The 25513-nt window shown below is 39.8% G+C and overlaps 1 protein-coding gene across 3 annotated transcripts in view; it reads right to left on the reverse strand.

Moving 5' to 3' along the window:
• Positions 1 to 25497, reverse strand: part of LOC134616764 (MAGUK p55 subfamily member 7-like) — a 33242-nt gene extending 7745 nt beyond the window's left edge. For all 3 annotated transcript variants that reach the window (XM_063461754.1, XM_063461753.1, XM_063461752.1), the window contains exons 1-16: positions 25392 to 25497; positions 24435 to 24464; positions 24056 to 24174; positions 23120 to 23197; positions 21716 to 21796; positions 17334 to 17468; positions 15405 to 15486; positions 15174 to 15259; positions 10217 to 10294; positions 9361 to 9557; positions 9204 to 9262; positions 8754 to 8807; positions 4725 to 4898; positions 1680 to 1760; positions 1496 to 1589; positions 1257 to 1365 (exon numbers count right to left, since the gene is read on the reverse strand). In XM_063461754.1, the coding sequence (XP_063317824.1) occupies positions 1257 to 1365; positions 1496 to 1589; positions 1680 to 1760; positions 4725 to 4898; positions 8754 to 8807; positions 9204 to 9262; positions 9361 to 9557; positions 10217 to 10294; positions 15174 to 15259; positions 15405 to 15486; positions 17334 to 17468; positions 21716 to 21796; positions 23120 to 23197; positions 24056 to 24174; positions 24435 to 24464; positions 25392 to 25410 (1476 nt within the window). In that variant the 5' untranslated portion in view covers positions 25411 to 25497. The remainder of the gene's footprint in view (positions 1 to 1256; positions 1366 to 1495; positions 1590 to 1679; positions 1761 to 4724; positions 4899 to 8753; positions 8808 to 9203; positions 9263 to 9360; positions 9558 to 10216; positions 10295 to 15173; positions 15260 to 15404; positions 15487 to 17333; positions 17469 to 21715; positions 21797 to 23119; positions 23198 to 24055; positions 24175 to 24434; positions 24465 to 25391) is intronic.
• Between the last annotated feature and the right edge of the window lie 16 nt (positions 25498 to 25513).

Here is a 25513-nt window from a genome sequence, read left to right on the forward strand (position 1 = left end):
GTTTTCATTTCTGTTCATTAAAATTAAGAAAAGTAATGTTTAACCAATTCTTTAAGGCAGTCTAACTAAACTTAATGAATTGGGATCATTAGATTTCACAGGAAAAGAAATCAAGATGTTATCAGCAAAACAATGAAAGGATCGGTTAAATTTCTCAAAAATTAATAATAATTTTTAGCTCACTGACATGTGTAACCTAATAGGATTAGGGACAGGATAAGGTGGCAGTCTCTAAGGTTGACAGAAAGAATCACGAGAACTGTAGAAAAAAATGACAAAAACTGCACTGCCTCAAATTCCCAAACATTTCCAAATGTTAACCTCAGAGTAAAAACATGTTAGCAGTCTGGTTCAAAAACTGTTTTGGCCTGGATCGTTAATTTCCCCCTTTGTGATAACTTTTTGTGGGATTATTATTTATTTATTTGTACCCCTTAGATGGCTCAAAGTTCATTTTTAAGTGGGGAATGATTATTTTTAAAAGAGGGGCAGTAAAAGCCTGCTTGGTGACCTTGTTTGGTGTTAGTGCATATATGACCAAAGAATAATAAAGTTGTACTAGCAGTTTGCCCAAGTTATCCGTGTTTAGCAAATATCTGTTCTTGTGCAGTGTACCCATACTGTCACTTTGCCTACTAAACTTGCTGGTGTTAACTGAAAACTTCCCTGCACCCCACCCTCGGTATAATTACATGTTCAAAATGTTCTGGCTCCCAGAAAACAAGCTGTGAATGTCAGGCTTCAAAGTGGGACTTCAAAGATCTACAGATGATGTCCTGTTGGATAATGCTCATCTTTTATATACAGTCTATGATTTTATCCCATTTTTCCCCCCACAAATTTGGACTGCCCTCATATCCTAAAGCTAACTTGGGGAAAAGTCCACACAGGAATGTTCTTCTTCTGATAGGGACTGAATACTCTGCATCTATTTGTTGCTTTAAACTGCAGGGTTTAAAAAGTGAGGAGGCTCATGCTACTGCGCCACAGCTCATGCAAAAAAGCAAGTACAGTGTGATCCCTCACTGGCTTCCCAGCATAACTAAAATAAAAAACTAAACCCTTGTGGTAACACACGGGACTTGGAAACTTTAGTTTTATTACTTCAACATGAAAAGGCCATAGGACAAAAACCGAACTGTAAATTTCCATTTCTGAAAAAGGTGCTGGCTCACAATGAATGATTATTTAGTATGAAGAATCAGCGTGAACTGTTTATTAGGGACACATGACTTTTTGGATGGCACAATGCTTACACTGGGGTGAACATCCAGGAGGCAGACCTTGCCCTCTGCCATCACTCTGTGCACAGAGTCTAGACTTGTTCCATAGTAGTGACCTCTGTAACTCCCATACTCAATAAACCTGGAGGCAGAAAGCATCAGGGACAGGAACAGACATGAAAACAATTAAAACGGCAGAGTAGACAGAGTGAGTGGACAAAATGCAAGCCAGATTATTTTTAATATCATGGGAACACATGCTAATGGAGTACCTGTGACTCAGAATGAGCTCTTCAAACACGTGGACTGACACAAAATGATAATCCACACCTTCGCTTTCCTGCCTTTTCTTCTCCCGTGTGGTGTCTGTAAGAGAAGAGCACGGCAGGCGGGAGATGAAACGCATTTTAGCGTGCAGGAGATGACAGTCGAGGAACTCGAAAGCGTCTGTCTTACAGGGTACGGTGACGCCATAGCGGTCGGGGTCGGAGATCAGCAGCCTCCTCTTCAGTTCATTAACGCCAACGCCGCTGGGCCCTCGAGACAAATATCAAAACACAGTGTTCTCCATGTGGGTATTCATTCCAAGTATCACTAATGTGTACTAATGTTTTCCTCAAGACAAGCCCAACATCAAATGACGCATCTGTCTTTACCATCAGAGAGGGAGCGACAGTCAGACAGAGCTCTGATTTCATTCAGATTTTCAGCGTCTGTCTGCGCCCCCCCTATCGAACGTTTAACGCTCCTATACCCTCTGGAAAATACATAGGATTGCACTTAAATGTGACATCTGCAAAGCCACGCAGTATCAATGTCATTATAGTGTAGGATGCACAGGATGAAGCGCACACACAGACACACTCGCGCTGTAGCATCTGGGATTTTCTTCTAGAGCAGGTTTCGGCAGCCCCAGATTGCATCAGACTCTAATGGAGCTCTGTCTGAAAGTGGGATTCCTGACATACCTGCCTTTTCCATCACTGGGTTGCATGAGCTTGATACATTACAAAATATCAGGTTTATGGACTCTCCGCTCTTACACTTCTAATGCGTTTCACAGCTGCCGCACAGAACCGGAGAGGAGCATCATCGGGCTTTGTGGATGCTTTCCTTTTCAAGAGTTACACGATCTGTGGGCACTTTAAGTGGCTGGCAGTCACTTTCACCAACTTTCCTGGGGCATAGTGGTCTATTGTTTCATTCAAAGTGCATATGCAGTGCAAACTGAAAGGATATATTTCAAACCTGGTCAAACATCATCCAGCTGGTCCTGGTTTAGTGATCCAAGGTTTTGGTTTTCCCGTCTATAACTTTCATTGCCAATAAGCTATATATTCTTAATGATGACCTCCGGTCAATGAAGAACCCTCACAGCAGACAGTAAAACGTAATCCAGAGTCGGGGTTAGCTCCAACTCAATTAAAGAGGTCTAAATCTAAATCCAAGCTGTCTTAACTGTTCCAAGTTGATGATGGAGCACTTGGCTGACATTATGAGGGATCGTCTCCACCATCCATCTCTTTCTCTCCATTCTTTTATTTATTTATTTTTTTTTATCTATTCTCTATCTGGTATTGTTTTTGCACCTCTTCACCTCTTCCTTTGTGTTTCTCGCTTCTCCGCCTTCCGCTTTCAAATTTCTTTACCGCTTTTTCCGTCTTTTCGCTTCTCGTCTGCCCTCCGTTCTCCTCAGTCACAGGCGACCTACAGTTGTATCGTAATATGACATTAAAAAGACCTTCAGCGGGGCTCAATCTAAAATTCCCTGGGGTGAGATAGAGCTCAGAAATACACAGAGCAGGCCTGCTGGGCTGGCAGAGAAGCGAATCTGGGGTGGGCCGCTAGGTAACTTAAGAGAGCACGGTATATTCTGACTTTGGGTTTTCTGACAGTGTTTACGTGTTTCTGATGGGAAAGGACTGTTCTTGCGCTCATGAGTGGGAACATAAATCTTCATTAACGCATTGCTTTTTCTTTTGATCAACAACATTTTCAATAATACCGTGCTTTACGTAAATGGGACTCTGGCATTTCTGAAATTTTTGCAAGGGCTAAAAAAAAAGGAAGCTACAGGATGATATAAAACAGAATAAAACTGACTAATACACCTTAAACTGCACGGAAATATTTATGCTGTTATCTCCATCATCTCACTGGCACATTATTTAACTCTCTCTCTTATTTTTTTACAAGTTTATGGCATTTTTTGATAAAATTACTCTCCACACAGCGTGGGTGTGTTCAAGGTGGATATTGCACACACAGAGATAAGTCTTGTACACCCAGGGGAATCAGCTGGACATTAATGTGCCAGTGAAAACTACGAAAAAAAAGACTGTGACAGCATTTTTTTAAAAACTCATTGTTTTTCATCATCATCAATTTTTTCATCATCATCAAAAAATGCAATGCTTTTTCCTTTTTCTTTAAAGTAGCAAAAACTCCCTGTTGACTTTAATCATTTACTAAACATCATCTTAGAAAAAAAAAAAATCAGCAATCAGCCCAGATGCTGTTTTGTCCAAGACAGGAATGTCAGTGAATCGTATAAATCATAATCATACAGCCACTGCTCCCTAATCCTTTCTTTTCTATTCCACTAAGAAAAGCATAATTTTCCTGCCTAGTTCATCATACAAGTGCTCGTCATAAAAACTACATTTTACAGAGATTTTTGTTTTTAATGAGGTATTGGACTTGGATAGCTCTACAAAATCTGAATGCAATATTTTTTTGAGTTTTGACTCTCCTAACCAACCATAAGTGTGTCCAAATCCCTCAAAGGACACAAAGGAAGGTCGAGAAGGCCGGAAGTGAGTGGCTGATAAATTAGACCAGGGGTAGGCAACTTCAGGCCTCAAGGGCCGGTGTCCTGCACGTTTTAGATATCACCCTGGGTCAACACACCTGAATCAAATGATTAGTTCATCACCAGGCCTCTGGAGAATTTCAAGACATGTTGAGGAGGTAATTGAGCCATTTGAATCACCTCTTTTTTGGGTCAAAGACACATCTAAAACCTGCAGGACCTTGAGGCCTGGAGTTGCTCACCCCTGAATTGGACATAATGTAACTATTTAAGATTGTTTGTTAATTTAATATTTGGAACAGTTGGATATGTAAATGCAATAAAACCCAATGCTGACTTTAAAAGTTTATCCCTGGACTGCTTTGCTTGGACCATCTGCCATTTTTCTTTTCCAAAAAATGTTTTACAACCACCAATGCACAATAAATCTTGGGACAGAGTGGGTTGAAAAGGATTCGCCTGATGCATTCTTCAAATCCCAGGGAAAGGAGGACACATTTGTAGGCCTCGGCTGGAGGAGCCTTCGAATTTGGACAGCCTTCGTCGCCTGCTTTGAAGTAAGAAGCCATCAAATGTGGCCTTCAAAGGATGGAGCCTCATATCGCTCCCCTAAAACATCTTAAAAAATACCACCCCCCCCCCCCCACACACACACACACACTTTTTTTTGTTTTTTTGATCATACATACCAACCAGGATGACCACTCGATGTCTGTCCTTTGGCTCCCTGTGGTAGGGGATCACCTCTATGTAGGTAGGTGGACAAATTGAGCTGTGTACCCCGGCACTCCATCTCCTGAACCGAGCAACTTCTTTGGCCCAGCTGCTCTTTCTACCGAGTCGGAAACTCCTTCTTAACCCAGCTGGCAAAGAGACACAGGGACCCTTCAGTAAGGTGTATAACTGGAAAGGTAGCTGTAGATATATGGCGGTCCTAAAAACTTGGGTTAGTTCATTTGAGGCAGGGCTACAAAGCCTCTGGTGTGTACAGTTATGTATATATGCAAGCAAACCAACACAGGGCAACATTTGGAGCAATATTTCTCATCACGTTGAAAACAATAACTCTCAGTTTGGCTCTGTTATTAGTGTTAGCCACGTATGCTTGAGGGAAAGATCTGTCTCTTTAACTACTAAATGCACTACGTTTGGCTAACTTTGCCTGTCTTGCTTTTGATGTTGGGCAGGCAGCTTGCAGTGGATCTTTAGGGCTTTTTTGGTGGAAGTGAATCATAACAGTAAAGCTGTGCTTTGTAAAATTAAAGAAGTAGCATAAAGGTTTGTATGGCTAAGTCTGTTGATCATACTGTTTCATCATCTGTGTGTTTCCTTTCATACACCTCATTTAATCCATTGTTAATGCCAAAATCTTCTAAAACATTTCTGTCGCTCCCTCTTTTTTTTGCTTAAAGAGGACAACATTACTAGTTATTTCTTAAGTCTGAAGAATTTTAATTTAATTTAATTTAATTTAGAGCACATTTTCACACATTAATAGTCAGCAGAGTTGCATAAGCCTTGATTTAATCTAGGCTTAATTGACCTGCGTCTGGTTTTTGCTCTCGTTTTGGTTAAAAAGGCAAAGACCAGAACTCTTGTTTTAAACAGTGGAAAGGGAAAAGCATTGAGAATTATTAAGGACAAGAGAAAACAATTCAAGAAACCATCTGGTGTCAACTGCTCTCCTGAGCAGCACACGTCTTATTTAAGAGACAATAATTCAGTCTGTCACGCGTCACTGCTATCCTGTCTGAAATCCAGCCTCTGCCATGCGACTGTGGTCGGGCCGGGCTTGGCAGACTTGATTTCTTTCATGACGTTAACTAAGTGATGGTGCCAAGCCCTCTCTGACGTCAACCATAATTTCACTTTGTAAGCATGTCTATCCATTTCCTCTCCAGGCTTCATTCTGAGAAAAATACCAATATGATTTCAAACTTTTGTTTACACTGGATTTAAAATGATGAGCTCTCTCAAATATGCGGGTTATACAAACTGTATAAAAAATAATTTTACAAAGCAAAAAAACAAATCTTATTTCCTAAAATCAAATGCGCTCTGCACAAAGCCATCTTGTATTTGTCAGTTTTAAATCATTCTGGCAGACAAATTATCATCAGTGACTGAAAATGCTCCCAACCCCACATTTGTGGAGATACTAAAAGATATTTCAGATTTACTGATCAGTGTGATGTGACGGGAAAGGAGTGATAAGACCGAGTAACAGGCCAGCATACAACATGCTGTGAGCTGGGCCTGAGCCCTTCATGTCAATGTGGTCAGTGTAAAAGAGTTGTGTCTGTAGCATCACAGCCCTCCAACAATACAGTGAGATCATTAGGTGGCACTGAATGATTCAGTGTTAGCAATTAAGGAAACTGAATGACAGGACTGGTAGATTCCTGGTTTGGGACTTCTCCACTGAGGAACCATTTGTTTGTTTGTGACTCAAGAATAAAACATGGACTTAGCTTCCAGGTCAGAAAAACAAACTCAATGCTGAAGTGCTTTAGATCTCCAACCACAGATATTGCCATCTGGTGGCAGTAGAAAAACATATTTAGTATACACATTCAGTAATGTATATACCTTTACATATTGTACATATATTTATTACTTTTTAGATTAGCCATTTTTATATTTTGCTTGTTTTACATTATTGTATTTTGCACAACTCTGTTGCTTGTGAAGCTCGCACACAAGAATTTCACTCACATGTACTGTACCAGTGTACCTGCACATGTGATGTGACAATAAAAGTGATTTGATTTGATTTGATTTGGAGGTGGTTGGATGTAAAGGAAAACAGCTTTCTGTGTCAGTTACTCATTATGCGTCATGTTGAATATTAAATTAAGTCTGTTTTGTAAATTTTGGTCATACCATATTTCATAATAAAAGATTATGAAAGCTGGTAACAAATTTCAATTCAGTTCAGTTCAATTCAATTTGACTTTTATAGCACCAAATCAAACAGTTCACTCAAGGCGCTTGTGACTGACAAGTAATAGACACACAAACTATGGTTAAAAATAGCTTTTTCCACATATTTTACTTTTACTTCAGAGCAGAGATTACTGCTGCTGTTCGTACTATTTAAAAAGGCAGAGATTGGGCCTTTATCTGAGCCATGGTCTGAGTAACCCCTGCCTTTCTATTCTAAATGGTAAATGGACTGGTTCTTATAGAGCACCTTTCTACTCTATCTGAGCATCAAAGAGCTTTACACAACTAGCCTCATCTACCCACAAGCACTTTTTTCTCTGCTGTTTCTAAGTGCTTTCTATCTAACATTCACACACATTCATACTTCGATGGATGCATCGGGGAACAGCATGAGCTTAGTGTCCCGCCCAAGGATATTTGGCATGCAGACTGGGATCGAACCTTCCAGTTAGTAGGTGACTGGCTCTACCACCTGAGCTACAGCCACCCCCCTTACTATTGTTTTGTATATATTCCTCTTGACTGCTTATATTTCTTCTGCTTATAAGAAGCCAGAGTACCTGAAGAGAACCCATGTTCTCTCCCGTGGGAGAACATGCACAGTAAACACCACACAGACTGGATTTGAACCCCCGGACCTTCTTGCTGTGAGTCATCAGTGCTAATCGTGATGCCACTTTATAAAAGTTGTTTCAAAATATGCTTTACTCACTGCCTTTGTGACAGATTCGGTTCAAGAAAATGTGCTATGGATCATTATTTTGCCATGACATACACACACGCAGTCAGACTCGAGTTAAATGGACACACAGTACTCTACTAACACCCTTTACAAAGCTCTTTAGTAAGTTGTATGACTACATATTTCAAAGTTGCAACACAGTACTGTTGTAATAGAATCTCTCTGCAGTCAGACAGACCCACCTGCCTACCTACCAAAATACCTCAGCTGCTTCTGTGATAGTGCCCACCACAGACGTCTCTCTAGGACCACATTTTTATGATAAACACAGGCAGACATACACACACATACATATATATATATATATATATATATATATATATATATATATATATATATATATATATATATATATATATATATATATATATATATATATATATATATATATATATATATATAATAATACCAGCTGTGTTACTGTTGCTGGTGCATATACACCACCACATCCCTTCTCCTTCATTCACTGTCTCTCTGATTGTTATGCATGCATCACTAAGGATGTACATGCAAAATAAAGAGTCTGAAGCTCTGCCCTCAGGTGGAACCTGGCCTCAGATAAGATGAAATGCACATTATTAACTGTACACGACTCTTTGAAGTGATATTGCGCAATATCTGTAATTACCTTTCCTTTTACAGACGAAAGGAGCCTTTTTACAATCAGCCACAAGTGCACTTCCCCATATGAACATCCTGCACTGCTCACATGCACACATGCAAATACACACAAGACATTATTTCCAATCCATGAGATCAAGACAAATGGGATAAACTGTGCAGCTGAAACCACATTTGCTGTTATATTGCTTTCCTCTAAATCTACAAACCACAGAACTACATCACCAAATGAACTGGTTTGTACGGCAAAATACAACTAGGGTCTCCTTTTTTGGTTTTTATTACAGAGTTTAAATATGTGTGTTTTTGTGATCGTTCAGGTTGAAATGCCCCCGAGTTATATTTTGGAGTAGCAGTCTAGCCCCTTTTCCATTAGTCGGATTTGAGTGGGACAAGTCAAACATCTTACCAACATGGATCCCTGTTATAGCTCTATAGTCTGCATCCTCCGTGACTGGAAAAACTGGAAGAGAGAGGAGAAAGGAAATCACAGATAAAAAAGGAGAACCATTAACAACCATTAACAAAGCTTTAATCTTCGAAATTAAAAGGTAAAGCACGCTCGAGTCGGCCAGTTTGGTTTTAGACGTTGCATCTTAGGTACAAACAGAAAACCCCAAACCAAAACATACTCATTACATCATGACAATTATTCTGAAGGTAAGGTTTCGAAAGCAAATGGTAACTGACAGTACCTTCCCCCTCCTCTATGAAGCATGTGGACAAAACAATCGAAGTTAGTACAAGAGGAGGGTGGCCGGGGTCACCCTGACCATTAACCATGACCTTCAATAGCTTAATAGAAAACGTTTTATACTTTTCACGTGTGGTGAGTTTATGGGCCAAAGGGGTGCATCACCTGGTGGCTTGACTCTTTGAGGCTGGAACAGAGCTTTGGGTCGCTGTAGAGCGACTCTTCTGTAGTAAGCCAAAAAAAAAGAAAGGCAGAATGAAAGCAGGATAGATGTGTCCATTCAGAATTTTAAAGTCAAGTGACTTAAAAGCAGGAAAAAGACCTTTCATGCAGCTCCTTCGAGGGGATGAGCCCAGCTCCACCATTGCTGTCCTCGAGGTGACAGGCCTGCCACCAGGTGTCATCCTCCATGCTGACAATCTGGAGGACGTCACCCCTTTTAAAGGTGAGTGCAGCGTCCTTGCATGGAATGCTAGGATCTTGATTGGGATCATAGTCAAACAGAGCTCGCACAAACAGCTGAGGAAAGAAAACTATGACATTATACAGCCTTCAAGCAGACAAACTGGTGAAAGGAAAATACACAATGCCTTTTTTCATTTATTTATTCACATTTCTGTTTTTCCACAGCAGCTTCACGAACTTCTGTATCCTGGCAATGGACTGCGCTGGTGTTTCTTCGCATATGTTGGTGTCAGTTTTGAGAAATGACCACAATCACTGAAAATAATTTGTCTTAATCCATTGCAAATGCTCTCTAGCTGCTCTAACAGTTTCCAGCTTGGACATACACTCTGTGTGGTGAAGATGGCCTATAATTAGTTCTAGCTAAAAGATTGTTGAACTTGAATTTTTCCACATAAGGTAGGGATTCATTGTTGATTTTAAATTGAGTCAGTACAGTTTAAGCGTTTAAATAATAAAAAGCTGTAAGTTGTAATGACGTTAGCGTCTTATCCTTGACTGTCTGATCTGTGCTTACTTCTTGAGAACCCTGCAGCAGCAGTGACAGCATTGTGGCAGAAACACAAAATATAACCCAACACACGAGATATCGCTGATTTCATACATTTTTTACTGAAACCAGGTGGACAGTTTTCTCCATGCAGCCGCATCGCATGCTAATGTCCATGCACAACGCACGCTAACATGAGTGTTATGGTTAATATTCTTTGTACCTTTTGCTTAGTTGTTGACATTTCTTCCCTGGAGTATGCAGGAATAATTTTGAACCTGACTTCATCCTTAGAGCGAGCCTGCACAAACACAGTGGCATGAAAGCAACAGTTTGAGGTACCGCTTTCATATTTTTACACAAAACAGTCGAAACAAGGGGAACAAATTGCCTGGATCTGTGAAAATCTTAAACAATAAATTGATTAAAACATTAAATAAATATGCATTTTTAAACCTTAATTATTGGCATACTTCTTTATTTTTTAGGCTTGCACAATCACCAAAGTACTTTTGTATTATTTTAGCTAGCTACATCGTCCTGTTTCTAGCTGTTAAGCTAAGCTAGCTATTGCTAGCTTAGCTAGCAATAGCTAATTATCTATGAAGCCCACGATGTGGGCTTCATAGATAATTGGCAAACCTTCTGGAGGAAACCTGGTCTTGTTAGGAGAGACGGCATCCATCCCACTTTGGATGGAGCAGCTCTCATTTCTAGAAATATGGACCAATTTATTAACCCCCCCAAAATATGACTATCCAGAGTTGGGACCAGGAAGCAGAGTTGCAGTCTTACACGCCTCTCTGCAGCTTCTCTCCTCCTGCTACCCCCCCAAAAACCCATCTCCATTGAGACTGTGTCAGCTCCCAAAAAGACAAAAAACAAACCAAAAACCAGCAATAAACAACTTAAACATAAAAAATCACAAAGAAAGAACAATACAGTATCCACATCTGAACCAAAGAGTAAAACAGTGAAATGTGGATTATTAAATATTAGGTCTCTCTCCTCCAAGTCTCTGTTAGTACATGACTTGATAATTGATCAACAAATTGATTTACTCTGCCTTACAGAAACCTGGTTGCAGCAGGATGATTATGTTAGTTTAAATGAATCAACACCCCCAAATCATTCTAACTACCAGAAATCTCGAAGCACAGGCCGAGGGGGCGGTGTGGCAGCAATTTTTCACACCAGCCTATTAATTTACGAAAGACCAAGACAGACTTTTAATTCATTTGAAAGCCTGATGCTTAGCCTCGTCCACCCCAGCTGTAAAACTCACAAACCAGTCTTACTTGTTATTATCTATCGTCCACCTGGGCCTTACACAGAGTTTCTCTCTGATTTCTCAGACTTTTTATCTGATTTAGTGCTCAGCTCAGATAAAATAATTATTGTGGGTGATTTTAACATCCATGTAGATGCTAAAAATGACAGCCTCAACATTGCATTTAATCTGTTATTAGACTCAATTGGCTTCTCTCAAAATGTAAAAGAACCCACCCACCACTTTAATCACACTCTAGATCTTGTTTTAACATATGGCATAGAAACTGAACATTTAACAGTGTTTCCTGAAAACCCTCTGCTGTCTGATCATTTCCTGATAACATTCACATTTACAATAATTGATTACACAGCAGTGGAGAGTAGACTTTATCAAAGTAGATGTCTTTCTGAAAGTGCTGTAACTAAGTTTAAGAATATAATCCACCCACTGTTATCATCTTCAATGCCCTGTACCAACATAGAGCAGAGCAGCTATCTGAACGCTACTCCAACAGAGGTCGATTATCTTGTTAATAATTTTACCTCCTCACTACGTACGACTCTGGATACTGTAGCTCCTGTGAAAACTAAGGCCTCAAATCAGAAGTACCTGACTCCGTGGTATAATTCTCAAACACGTAGCCTAAAGCAGATAACTCGTAAGCTGGAGAGGAAATGGCGTGTCACAAATTTAGAGGATCATCATTTAGCCTGGAGAAATAGTTTGCTGCTTTATAAGAAAGCCCTCCGCAAAGCCAGAACATCTTACTATTCGTCACTGATTGAAGAAAATAAGAACAACCCCAGGTTTCTCTTCAGCACTGTAGCCAGGCTGACAAAAAGTCAGAGCTCTATCGAGCCAACCATCCCTTTAACGTTAACTAGTAATGACTTCATGAACTTCTTCACAAATAAAATTTTTATCATTAGAGAAAAAATTACCAATAATCATCCCACAGATGTAATATCATCTACAGCTACTTTTAGTACCATTGATGTTAAGTTAGACTCTTTTTCTCCAATTGATCTTTCTGAGTTAACTTCAATAATTAATTCCTCCAAACCATCAACGTGTCTTTTAGACCCCATTCCTACAAAACTGCTCAAAGAAGTCCTGCCATTAATTAATTCTTCAATCTTAAATATGATCAACTTATCTCTAATAATCGGCTATGTACCACAGGCCTTCAAGCTGGCTGTAGTTAAACCTTTACTTAAAAAGCCATCTCTAGACCCAGCTGTCTTAGCTAATTATAGGCCAATCTCCAACCTTCCTTTCATATCAAAAATCCTTGAAAGAGTAGTTGTCAAACAGCTAACAGATCATCTGCAGAGGAATGGCTTATCTGAAGAGTTTCAGTCAGGTTTCAGAGCTCATCACAGCACAGAAACAGCTTTAGTGAAGGTTACAAATGATCTTCTTATGGCCTCTGACAGTGGACTCATCTCTGTGCTTGTCCTGCTAGACCTTAGTGCAGCGTTTGATACTGTTGATCATAATATCCTATTAGAGCGATTAGAACATGCTGTAGGTATTACAGGTACTGTGCTGCAGTGGTTTGTATCATATCTATCTAATAGACTCCAATTTGTTCAAGTAAATGGAGAGTCCTCTTCACACACTAAGGTCAATTATGGTGTTCCACAGGGTTCAGTGCTAGGACCAATTCTATTTACATTATACATGCTTCCCCTAGGCAGCATCATTAGAAGACATAGCATAAATTTTCACTGCTATGCAGATGACACGCAGCTCTATCTATCCATGAAGCCAGGTAACACACACCAATTAGTTAAACTGCAGGAATGTCTTAAAGACATAAAGACCTGGATGGCCGCTAACTTTCTGCTTCTTAATTCAGATAAAACTGAGGTTATTGTACTCGGCCCTGAAAATCTTAGAAATATGGTATCTAACCAGATTCTTACTCTGGATGGCATTACCTTGGCCTCCAGTAACACTGTGAGGAACCTTGGAGTCATTTTTGACCAGGATATGTCCTTCAACGCACATATTAAACAAATATGTAAGACTGCTTTCTTCCATTTGCGCAACATCTCTAAAATTAGAAATATCCTGTCTCAGAGTGATGCTGAAAAACTAGTTCATGCATTTATTACTTCCAGGCTGGACTACTGTAATTCACTATTATCAGGATGTCCTAAAAACTCACTGAAAAGTCTTCAGCTAATCCAAAATGCTGCAGCAAGAGTACTGACAGGGACTAGAAAGAGAGAGCATATTTCTCCTGTATTGGCTTCCCTTCATTGGCTTCCTGTTAAATCCAGAATTGAATTTAAAATCCTGCTCCTCACATACAAGGTCTTAAATAATCAGGCCCCATCTTATCTTAATGACCTTGTAGTGCCATATCACCCTATTAGAGCACTTCGCTCTTGCTCTGCAGGCCTACTTGCTGTTCCTAGAGTATTTAAAAGTAGAATGGGAGGGAGAGCCTTCAGTTTTCAGGCCCCTCTTCTGTGGAACCAGCTTCCAGTTTGGATTCGGGAGACAGACACTATCTCTACTTTCAAGATTAGGCTTAAAACTTTCCTTTTTGCTAAAGCATATAGTTAGGGCTGGACCAGGTGACCCTGAATCCTCCCTTAGTTATGCTGCAATAGACATAGGCTGCCGGGGATTCCCATGATGCATTGAGTTTTTCCTTTCCAGTCACCTTTCTCACTCACTATGTGTTAATAGACCTCTCTGCATCAAATCATATCTGTTATTAATCTCTGTCTCTCTTCCACAGCATGTCTTTATCCTGTTTTCCTTCTCTCACCCCAACCGGTCGCAGCAGATGGCCGCCCCTCCCTGAGCCTGGTTCTGCCGGAGGTTTCTTCCTGTTAAAAGGGAGTTTTTCCTTCCCACTGTCGCCAAAGTGCTTGCTCATAGGGGGTCGTATGATTGTTGGGTTTTTCTCTGTATTTATTATTGTGCTATCTACTGTACAATATAAAGCGCCTTGAGGCGACTTTTGTTGTGATTTGGCGCTATATAAATAAAATTGAATTGAATTGAATTGAATTGAATATTGCTCAAAGTAGCAACAGAAAAACATTTTGTTTTGGTTTGTTTTTTTACTGAGAAATCAAAATATTAGCAGCATGATGTGATAGCATTTGATGTTTTCTCAGTTTTTCCTCATGTTTTTACCTTAAGTAAGATTTATAGAGTTCTGGCTACTCAGATTTTTTTCATTACATGTTACAATATACTTCTAGCCTTGATCCTATAAAATTTTACCTCAAAGAAAAGTTAAAAAAATGTGGTTAGCTTGTGATATTACTCTTTACTCTAACCTAAATTTATTGCTCTTGTATTGAAGTTGGTGTCACAAGTTGGCCTTAACACTTTGCACATGACTGGGTAGCAATTTATTGCAAATAGCCTGTGTTGTTTATGTTTTTTATGTTTTTTGAATAAAATTTTCAAAGATTTACATCACCATCGCTTGTATTTTCATTAGACTGAATATTTGAGATTGGTTGGACCTCATAAGATTATCTGCTTTTTAGTGGGCTGCTGAACTGGCCGGAATGGCAGGATGATGGCACATGATGTTTTAGTTAACTGTCAGCCGAGTCCTCTTCATTTGATAGCGCAGGTGTTAACACATTTGGCTAACAGAGCAAAGAGTTCCAGTTCACAAACCCAGCCTTGTGTTAGGTAAGTAACACGCTACTCTGTTCAAAACCAAAAAATGTTGTCAACCTTACAGAAATATTGTAAGTAGGTGAACAAGAATTTTTTTACAGAAGTGAAAGTTTAAGTAAAGTGGAAAGGTTTATTGGTTTTGGTGGCTTAATGAGATTTGTTGAAAAGGTGAAAAAAAAGCTAATACTGTCATCATACATTAAAGCAAACTGTATGCAACTGAACAGAAAAAACATGTGAGACTAACCAGCAGAGGAAGGATTTCCTTTGGCTTCCTGTGCTCTAGTGAGACTCCATTCACCTCTTTCAGCTCATCGCCTTCATGGATGAGGCCTTCAAAGCATTGGAGATTAATATGGAAACCTGTACCTCATGCTTTTCTTTAAAACATGGAAATGTACAATCACAGCGTTTCTGCAACCTAATGTAAGCGAGGATGAAAGGAAGCATATTTGCAATCAAGAGTCTATCAGCTTACCGCTTTTGTCAGCTGCGCCTCCTCTCATGATCCTCGCCACAACAATAGCCCCGGTGGATGTATCCCTCTTAATTGTTGCTCCCTTAAGGACAGTGATTAGTGAATGAATGGACAAGTATACGAGCAGATGCAGAGAGGCAAAGAGGTCAAACGATGGCGAGTGAAAGTAACATGTTGAATTTATTAGGGCCTAGACAAGCTTCTTATTTAAAGTCCCCTCATTCCAGGGAAGGTTATTTGTATCAAGACGGGCCCATTTAGGCGGCTGCCTTCATGTAACACACAAAGCGCTGGAAAAGGTTATTCAAATCAGCATTATTTTCAACAGATGTTATTGATGTGGAGCAAATCGCAATGGAAAGAGCATCTTATGTAGCTGACTACAATCAGCTCATGCTCGGGTGTAACCCTGTTGTCTGGAAAACATGTTGGATTGATCAAAGAGACTATGTCAGAAAAAGGTCAGTCCCCTTCCAATCTAGTTTTGGGATCAATACAAAAGTATGTTCTCCATTATTGGTCCGAAGTGCCTTTTGGAAGCTCAATCACTAACACAGGAGCACACACACACAAAAGGCAAAAATGTCCGTCATTAAGTAAATTACATTCATATTTATCCTGAAAACATATTTAAATTAAACCTGTCGCTGGGATTTCTGCGCTGTTTGTTTGTCTTTTGCTTAGTGAGATATCTCAGAAAGATGCCATTAGAATTCACTGACATCTGTTGGAAAGTAAAGCAACAATACAAAATAATAGAAAAGCCTGGTTTTGTGATGTAGATCCAGGATTTTTCAAAAGAAATTTTCACTTTGCATTTGAGGACATTTCTTCTATTTTCTAATAAACTACTGGGCATACTTGAATGGGGGAAAAACCTGCCATATGAACCCCACTGCTATCAATCACTTACTTTATGGAGATTTTGATCCAGAAGCAACTGAAAAAACTGATTATAATAACAAATTTAGAGGATTTGTGGCATTGGCAGAGGTATGTACGCTTTGTAGTTTTACTGGTTTCCTGTCCCGTTTCACTTGATCCAGGAAATATCGGGGAAAAAAAAACTGACAATGGCTGAATTTTGAATACGGGGAATCATTCCGATACCATCGAGAAAATAAGCTTTGATTAAAGACCTTGAAACTAGTTGATCTTCATCAGTAACAATCATTCTAAACGAGCAGAACGGCTTTAAAATGCCATTAAGAGGGGGGTTTTTTTCCTGCTGTTTATACACACAAGTTTTGCACACCATACACATCTGCACAACAATGCTGGAACCGTGCCGCTCGTCTCTGCAGATATATGGCAAAAGAGATGTGGAAGAATTGACTCTGTAAATTTCGAGCTGAGGAAAGCTGCCTTGTGTTTCAGCCTAGAGGCAAATGTGATCCAGGCTGCCGCGGCAACATTCGCTAAGGTTTCCTGTCATGTTTCCTGTCAAAGGCTTTCGTCCCGCTACACCTTGGCATACGCCGCTTTAGCAGTCACGCTGTTCAGCAACACAGCATGAATTCAGTCCCTGGAGAAAACTTCAGCCTATTAGATGTGCTCATTGCGCTGGATTGCCCGTGTGTGTCAGTTAATGTGGCTGGACAAATTGCGCATTTTTAGGCACAGTTGCCTCGTTACATGGTAGCTTTGACCTAAATGTTTGCATTTCTCTATGTTTTGCGTGAGGTCTGAGACCAGGCAGGCCGTATTAGAGACAAGCTGGCACGCAGCACAGACAGAAGGAATTCATTTTCTCGGCATGACGTTTTTGTAACCGGCCTCTGGCCTCTGTCACTGGAAATTAGTTGTATCAAATGTGTTTATTTGTTTCGCTGCTAAGAGTTAAATGAAGATTCACATAACCGCTGCATCGTGGCTCTCTCTCTGTCGGTTTCTTTTTTAAAACCTGACCTTTGAGCAGACTGTACTGACCAGAGGCTCTTTGGTTTTGACCAAACTGACAATTTTGACCGAATCCTCCTCGTCCTCCAGTGCGTCATCAGGTATGGGTGGCAGAACAGGCTCAAAGTCTCTCTGAGCTACAGCGTCATGGACATGCAGGAGACTCTGCAAAAGGAATAGAAAAAACAGTCAAGATGGTGTTCAGCTTTGAGTTATGTCACTTTGCATTCTGGGATTCTGGAAATACACTGGGCTGAGTCCAATCAATCTGACATGCACCGAAAAGAAATACTCCTCTGTAAGTGTCCCAGGCCATACATACTCTGAACATAATGAGGCATGCAGGCTGTCAAGCTGCTGTCAGATTCAGCCTGTGCACAAATGCTGGAGGTTTCATTGGAAAACTCGTCCAGTTTGAATTTAGGCAGGCAGTAGAACTGCTGTCCCCGCTATCTCCAGTGTCCCTAATGTCACCAGCTAACACGTTTAGATCATCTGTTAGGTAAAGTGTAGTCTTAGAAAGGTTGACAGCCAAGCTTCGCCCCGAATACACTTACCTAATCCAGAGGCAGCAGTTTCTTCCTGGAATGTCAGCATGATTTAGTTTGGAATGTACCACCAGCCTGTGGGCCACCTGAAAGCAGCTCCCCCTCATCACTAACACTGGCTCTGCCTGCAGCCATCTGGCTCAGCTCAAACATCGCGCATCTTATAAAGGATCACTTCCCAGCGAATTGATCTTTGACTCGCTATCAATACCCAGACAGTTCATTTAAATTCTTTTTGATCTGGTTGCTTTGGCAGTGTGAAATCCCCGGTTTTGTTTTCTGAAAAGCAACACACGGGATAAATGTTAATCCCTCTCTCTGTGAGCCTTTGCAAAATGCAGTTCCAAACAAAAAGGTCATTTACTGTAATATGAAAGAATGAGAAGAGGGGGGGAACATGTGCTCATCAACTTAATTTTAACAATCAGCCAATCCATCTGTCAGTTAGTCTACTTGTTATTCGCATATCCATCAACAGTTACTCTGCTCAAAAGCTGCCAATGAGTGAGCAACGTGTCTCTGGCCACTTTCACAGACAGGTTTTTAAAAAAACAAACATTCATTTACAGGATATTATACCCAGTGTCTCTTATAAGTATGTGCAAGCCCGTGCACTGTGGCCAAGAACAAACAGGTCATTAGGGCTGTTCAAACAAACCTGTTAGTTGTCGGCTGGCTTCTGCTCCTCATTAGGAAAAGCCACAACTTCTGCAGTTCACTGGAAAACCATATGCGCTGTGTATGTATGCTACGTGTATGTGTATGTGCATCTGAAAAATGACTGTCAGCAGATCTGAAAGAAGGAACTGTGCGTTTGAGGAGTCTGGACCTCTATATGAGTGCACACTAATAAACATAACTCGGGAGTAGATTAGCTTCAGTGCTAGTGTGGTTAATAGATGTCAGCACCTCTCAGCTGCAGAATGATGAGGTGTAATCAGTTTAAATTAACTTTACGGTTGGATTAATTTGCCACTTTGAGTGACTCATATAAGAGTGGATTGTAGGAAACATATACTGTAAGTCGTTTAATGTATATGTGTGCTTGTAGCATGAGTGGAGATTGAGCTGTCAGCTACAATTTTAATGTCAACTATCTTGGAAAAAATTACTGAGAAGTACACAATTACTTTTCATTGTTGCCATTGAATCTTTGGTGCTGGAGAGCTGAGACAGAAGTGAACAAAGCAACATGTTTTTTTGGCTGGATTGGCACATTTGGTCTCATATCTCATATTTCATCATCATATCTGGAAATCCTTGTGGAAGAAACATGCACTCTTTCGCAGTTCAAGTAATGTTTGTGTGTAGCAAAAAGAGTCAGTTCCTTGAATACTTAGATAAGACTGAAGCCTCTTTTCTATCGCTCTTGAAAATAGCAAGAAGCTGTGAATTACTAGCATAAGATCAAAACTGTAAACGGGGAAAAATAAGAAACTATTCTAATGAATATTTGTTCTATTTTTTGTGTCGGTTTTTTCTAATAAAACAAGTTAGCTGCATCTCCAATTAGGTCACTCTTTGTCTTCTTGCTAAGCTAAGCTAACTGGTTGTTAAAAGACAGGCATGAGGGCAGTGCTGATTTTCTGATCTATCTCTCAGCAGCAAAGTGTAAAGTTATCAGCAGCTAAAGATTTCCATGTTTCATATTGGGTGTGCTGGGTAAACATGAAATCTTGTCTCTTGTTACAACATTTGCAACAATTGCAGCTTTAGAGCTTTAGAGCAAGACAAACCAGGAAGTATTAAAACAGGTCCAGTGGCTGGGCTCCTGATGGCTCACTGCAAATCACAGACGTCCATACCACATGAAATTCTTTACAATGCATCCTAAAAATGGAGCTTTACTTATATAGCACTTTTATACTCAAAGCACTGCATATTAGAAGCCACATCCACCACTATACACACCTTTCATGCTGTTTGCTAAGTGCCTGGCTAGGAGATGAGGGGACTAACATTAGTATAACCAGGAAAAGAAAAAGCCAAATAGAGTGAGTTGTGAGAAAATAATATTTCATTAAGGACTCGACACACAGAGTCTGCTGCAGTGCTATTTCAGCCAAACAAAAGGACCACAAGCTAAAATATCTTGAAAAGTAAAGGAGATGTTTAACCAAATCAAAGGGAAAACACTTCTGCTACAGGCAAACACTTGCTACTCACTGGTTGCTTAAAGACTCATCTTATCTCATCTCATCCTCAGGCAAACCATTCAAAGCTGTCCCACTTACTGACAGAGCAGCTCTTCACCAGCTTATATCTGGCTGATTGCCGAATGTGCACTGGCATAGTGTTACAGGCCTTTAACCAATTCTGAAAAAGTCAGAATGCCATGTAAAATGTAAATAAATGTAAATAAAACAGATTGCAACGATTTTCTTTTAAATTTACAATATAGCATAGAAAACATAAGAAATGTTTAAACTATCAAAATGACAACACCAGAAGCAAGCACGTGAGATCATATATTGATTTCTGTCTGTCTTCCTTTTATTTATTTTATGTTTGTGTACACTTATAGTGAAACACTACAAGGTAATTTACAAGTCTACTGATAAATTTCGCTAAAGCGTTTCTATTAAAATAATCATTGCTGAGTAGTCACCTCCTCTGTGATTTAGAAGAACAGGAAGTGGTGAGTGGGAGGGACAAGAGAGAACGATAACGCGGCGGATTTTTTAAGCTCTTTAACTTTTCTACTGCTAGTTTTACAAGGTGTTCACGGTAAAATTGTGCTGGTTAACTTTAAGTTCTTTTACACCTTGTAAAAAGAAGGTCCGAGATGGATGTCATATGTACTACTGAAATGATTTTGTTTGTTTTTTTGATTGTGACAGGGGCGCACCAAGAGGGGTCAGGGGGGCCACTGGCCACCGCTCAACTTTAATAGCTGGAAATTTACTAGGCATATAATTCTTTTCCCTCCCTTTTTTGCCATATTTTTCAAGTAACCTATATTTGCCAACAGCATAACAAAACTGGAAGCGTGGATGTTTTTGACCAGAGCAGATACAATGACATTTTATATACAGCCATTGCATGGGCTCAGAATGCTTCAGAAATCATTGCCTGTAAACACAGCTCACTATGCCATCCATAAATGCAGGTTAAAGCTCTATCGGGTACTTTTGAAAAGGACCGAAGAAAAGAGGAAAACCTTTCTGTGGTCAGACGGTTCAAAATTCTTCTGGACTACAGAGGAGAGGGACCATCTGGCTTGTTATCAGCTCTCAGTTCAAAAGCCTGCATCTCTGGTATGGAATTGGAAGCTTGCACCATGAATGCTGAAAGGTTTTAGAACAACATATACTCTCATCCAAGACAATGCTAGAATATTATCACTATCAGACAGGAATGGGACAGCATTCCCCTCCCAAAAATCCAGCAGCTTGTCTCCTCAGCTCCCAGGTACTTACGGACTGTAGTTAAAAGAAGATGGGGTGTTTCACAGTGGTAAACATGTCCCTGGGAAACCTTTTTGAGACACATTGCTTCCATCAAATTCAAATTGAGCTAATATTTTTCTTAAAATGGTGCATTATCTCTGCTGTGTTTTCTGTTCTACTGTAAATAAAAAATATGGGATCAACATGTTGATGACACGCTTTACCTCTGGCTGTATGCTAATAAACTGTTTAACTTTAAGTCAGTTCAAATTCAAGAGAACAAGCCATTTAGCATCTCTCTGTGCCTGTTTTACATGATTTGCAGCTAATATCTGCATCTTGTATCCTCATATATATATATATATATATTCCCTTTGCTAAAAATGATATATAACTGGCCCAGGGAGAGGGGAAGCTTTAGCTTGACACATGTGAAGTTACAGTAACATGTCACTGTGGAAGGAAATATTTTTACCTGAAAGTGGGGTTTGGAAATGAGGGCAAGCAGCTCTTTGACTTCCTCTCTCCAACCCTGGTATATGAGCTCCTCTGCCAACTGGAACAGGGAAGAAGAGAGAGGTCGGATGTTTATAATTAGAGGTACTCTTTTTATGTTAAGGCTTTTGTGACGTTTTCAGGTAGGGAAACAAGCAAAAACGCATAAAAGGTTCATGAAATTTATATCTGCCGGACACAACGTCAGTGCTGTCGTTATTTCAGACACTTTCCTAAAACCCTGTTTGCCTCACGGGGAGTTTTCTCATCCTGGTGTGAGCCATTTGTCTGTTTCCTGTTTTAGCTTTGCGTCTCGAGTCACTGTCGGAAAAAAAAGAGAACGCTTCTGAATGTTCAAGGCTACACGACAGCTGTGGTGACAGCTAAAACAGAGCAGCCTTGACCGTCGGCAGCAAGTGGAGAGGCGGCGAGTGACTGTGTGCAGTCGCCCGTCTTGTCAGGCATATTACTGTAATGACTTCTACTGCTTCAAGATGTCGAGGCACACTCCAGAGACACAATGCATGAAGGTCATTAGTTTCCACTGTGAGCAAACAGAAGCCTCTCTGAGGGGAAACAGAACCTCGGTTTGGCCCTTGCAGTAGGTCCTGATGATTTAAGCCAGGCAGAGAGTGGCTGTCGTACTGAATCTGAAGCAAGGGGACTGAAGGGAGGGAGCTGAAGTGGGGGAGTGTAGCAGAGAGACAGAATGGAAACATGGCAGATATTACAGTATATGGATATGAAAAAAGAAGAAATGGAAGGAAAAGAGAACAAGAAAAGGGGTGGAGAGGTAAAGATAATGGAAGGGAGGGAACGTTTAGGGGTGGAGAGAAGAATATATGGAAGGGAAAAGTGTTAAAAAAAAAATCAATTTGAACATTGTCCAGGACAAAGGTGGTGAAATCAGAAATAAAGGTGGGGGATAATCGAAATATACAAATTAGTCATGGGGATGGATGAAAATGAAAGAAAGACGGGATGGTAACAGGAGTGAGGATGACGCACATCTGTCTGTCACTTCAGCCTAAATCTGAAATTAATTGTTTTCCTGAAACATTAGATGGAATGATTTTCGTGGCTCCCGCTTGGTGCTCAGTCTTCAATGATCTAACTCTTGGCTCATGAGTTAAAAAAAAAAAAAACTCCTTTAAAACAGCCTTTTCAAAAGATGATATCTAAGGTGACAGCGTTTGAGACAACATTTCATAATTCAGCACACATAAGGAGAAATCCACATTATACCGCTGCCTCTTTGTGACAGGAAAGTGAGAGAAGACCATTTGTGAGATAACCTCCCCCCCAGAACTGTTCCCTCTTCTGTCAAGCTGTCATCCTCGGCAGTGTGTCTATCTGCAAAAGATGTTTGGAGACGGTCACTTACACTTGAGGCCAGATTCGCCGCGTGCTCCTGGATGGGGACGGTGCTTCGCTTCTCAAAACGCTTCAGTTGCTCGTGAATCTGGCAAGAAAGGAGAGGATCATGCAAAAGCTTTTCTCTGCAGTAAAGGGGAACTTTAACTATTACTAGTTACTTATCAATAACTACCAATACTACTGCTGTGAAAGCAACTGGCTACTAATATAGATTTAAAGAAATTTAAAAAATCCCAAAGCACTGTAAATATAAACCTTTAATACAGTACACAGCTGTAGTGAATCTGTGATATGGTTTTATTGTTTTTAAGACTGGTGGAAAATATAGTACACTGTTGCACTTGCTGTAAAAAATACAGGACGCCGTTCTTTTTACAGTTAAATCCTGTAAATGCTGACGCCTTTAAGGGAAAAAATTATTAAGAGCAACTGCTGAGCTAAGGCCACCATGAGACTCCTGTTGCCCTGAATCACTTCCAGAACAGCCCCTGACCAGATTGTATTTATGTAACAACATTTCATGGAAAGTTTACATGTAATTAAATTAGTTAAACTCAGCATCGAATTTGTGTGTGTGTGTGTGTGTGTGTGTGTGTGTGTGTGTGTGTGTGTGTGTGTGTGTGTGTGTGTGCATAATTCTTGTCATCTGCAGACTGGAAAATAAGTATTTAATCCTTTTACTTAAGTATAAGTTATAATCATATGTAAGTATCTTAATAGTGCATAATATGTACCTGAAGTACATATTGTGGCACTTTCCAGTGTACATAATATTAACAGTACCCTATTCCAGTGGCATTACTTGTACATAATAAAACATAAACACATAATACTGCTAACAATAGGATCTGAATACCAAATTCACTTTAAATAAAGTGAATTCTGTGACTTGGATGGACAGATTGAGCGATCACAGCTCATTACAGCACAAACGTGCGTTCACCTTGAAGAGCAAGTGAAGCTTCTTCTCCATCAACATGCTGTGGAGAAACCTGTAGTCCTCCTCTCTGTCGGTATGTGGCTCAGTTCCAGACATCATTGACGATAGCAGCCTGCACATGCCTACCGGGTAAGTGGCAGGACATGCATAAGCACACGTACAAACGAACAAACCTGCACCTGCTCTTATCTTCTAGGTTGTTTTTTTTTGAGGGTCAGAAGGTGAGGTCAAAAGCCAGATAAGAGAGGTCAGAGGTTAAACGAAAGGTGTGATTAAAAGCCTCCTATATGGAAGATCCAGTGTCACTGTGCTCATCACACAGGATATAAGGAAAAGGATATAATGAAACCATACTCTGGTTCATATTCTATATTCTACATACCTCTATGCTCAGTTCGGTTTAGCATCCCTCCTAAGAATAGAAGAAAAAAAGGACAAAGAAACCATCTCAGCAGACTTAAACTCTCTTTTTTTTCTTGTGTAAAGAGGGAATGTACCACATGTGAAAAGGAAAAAGGAAAGAGTGTATTTATTCTTTAGATGGCCCCGAACAACATACTGAGGTATTAGTGCCCCCTATTGCTGATTTTTATTGTAACAGTTCTTATCAAGTATCAAAAAAGCCATGTCCATTATTTATATATATTTCAGTTTGGCGTGTTTAAATAATCAATATTTCTTGCAATAATTTCAGGAAAAGATCAAAACAAAGCTCAGTTATTACATTTCAGTTTAGATCTCAAAATAAATATATAAAAATGCATTACTTTGATGAAAGTATGTTGCTTTCTTTGCTTGTACAACAGTTTTGCCCATGATCTATCCACCAGCGTGGGTAGAGGATAATGTCTGCAGGACCTTTGCACAGGTTCAGTTTTAGATTTATATCTAAAAATCTGTTCTTGGGCTGGAAATGTATGTGAAAACCAAAAACAATAAGGCCTGCACTCTCACAACAGACTAATTTATGTATGAGTTACTCTGTTGTTACTCATGCATGCAAATATGAGGTACAAAGAGTTTGAAGCTACACAATACTGTAAAACTGATTTAAACACGTGAAATAATATAATAATGAATATTTTGAATATGTTCATACGCATTAACAACAAATAGTAAAAATCATGAGAAATCTTTTAATGCTCTGTCACTAAAATCAGTGAATAGAATATCTCAACACTGATTATCTAGGATTCAGTTTTAATTATTTTAATATTCCAAGGCCATGTTACAAAGATTATAAAGGATGTTTATATCTTATTTTGTTTTTTAAATTCCAATAGTGTTTAAGTAGAAAAAAAAGTTACTGCTAAGCAAAACAACAGAAGCATGCACTCACCAGAGACTGTCCATCCCATAAGGGCCAGGTCATGCAAGCCATATCATTTAAAATATGTAAAGAGTACAGGCTGTGTTTGAACATCCACTTGTATTGAAAGGCTATGCAGTGTTCCACTGACT

Source organism: Pelmatolapia mariae, linkage group LG18 (assembly GCF_036321145.2).
Source record: "Pelmatolapia mariae isolate MD_Pm_ZW linkage group LG18, Pm_UMD_F_2, whole genome shotgun sequence".
Taxonomy (NCBI): Eukaryota; Metazoa; Chordata; class Actinopteri; order Cichliformes; family Cichlidae; genus Pelmatolapia; species Pelmatolapia mariae.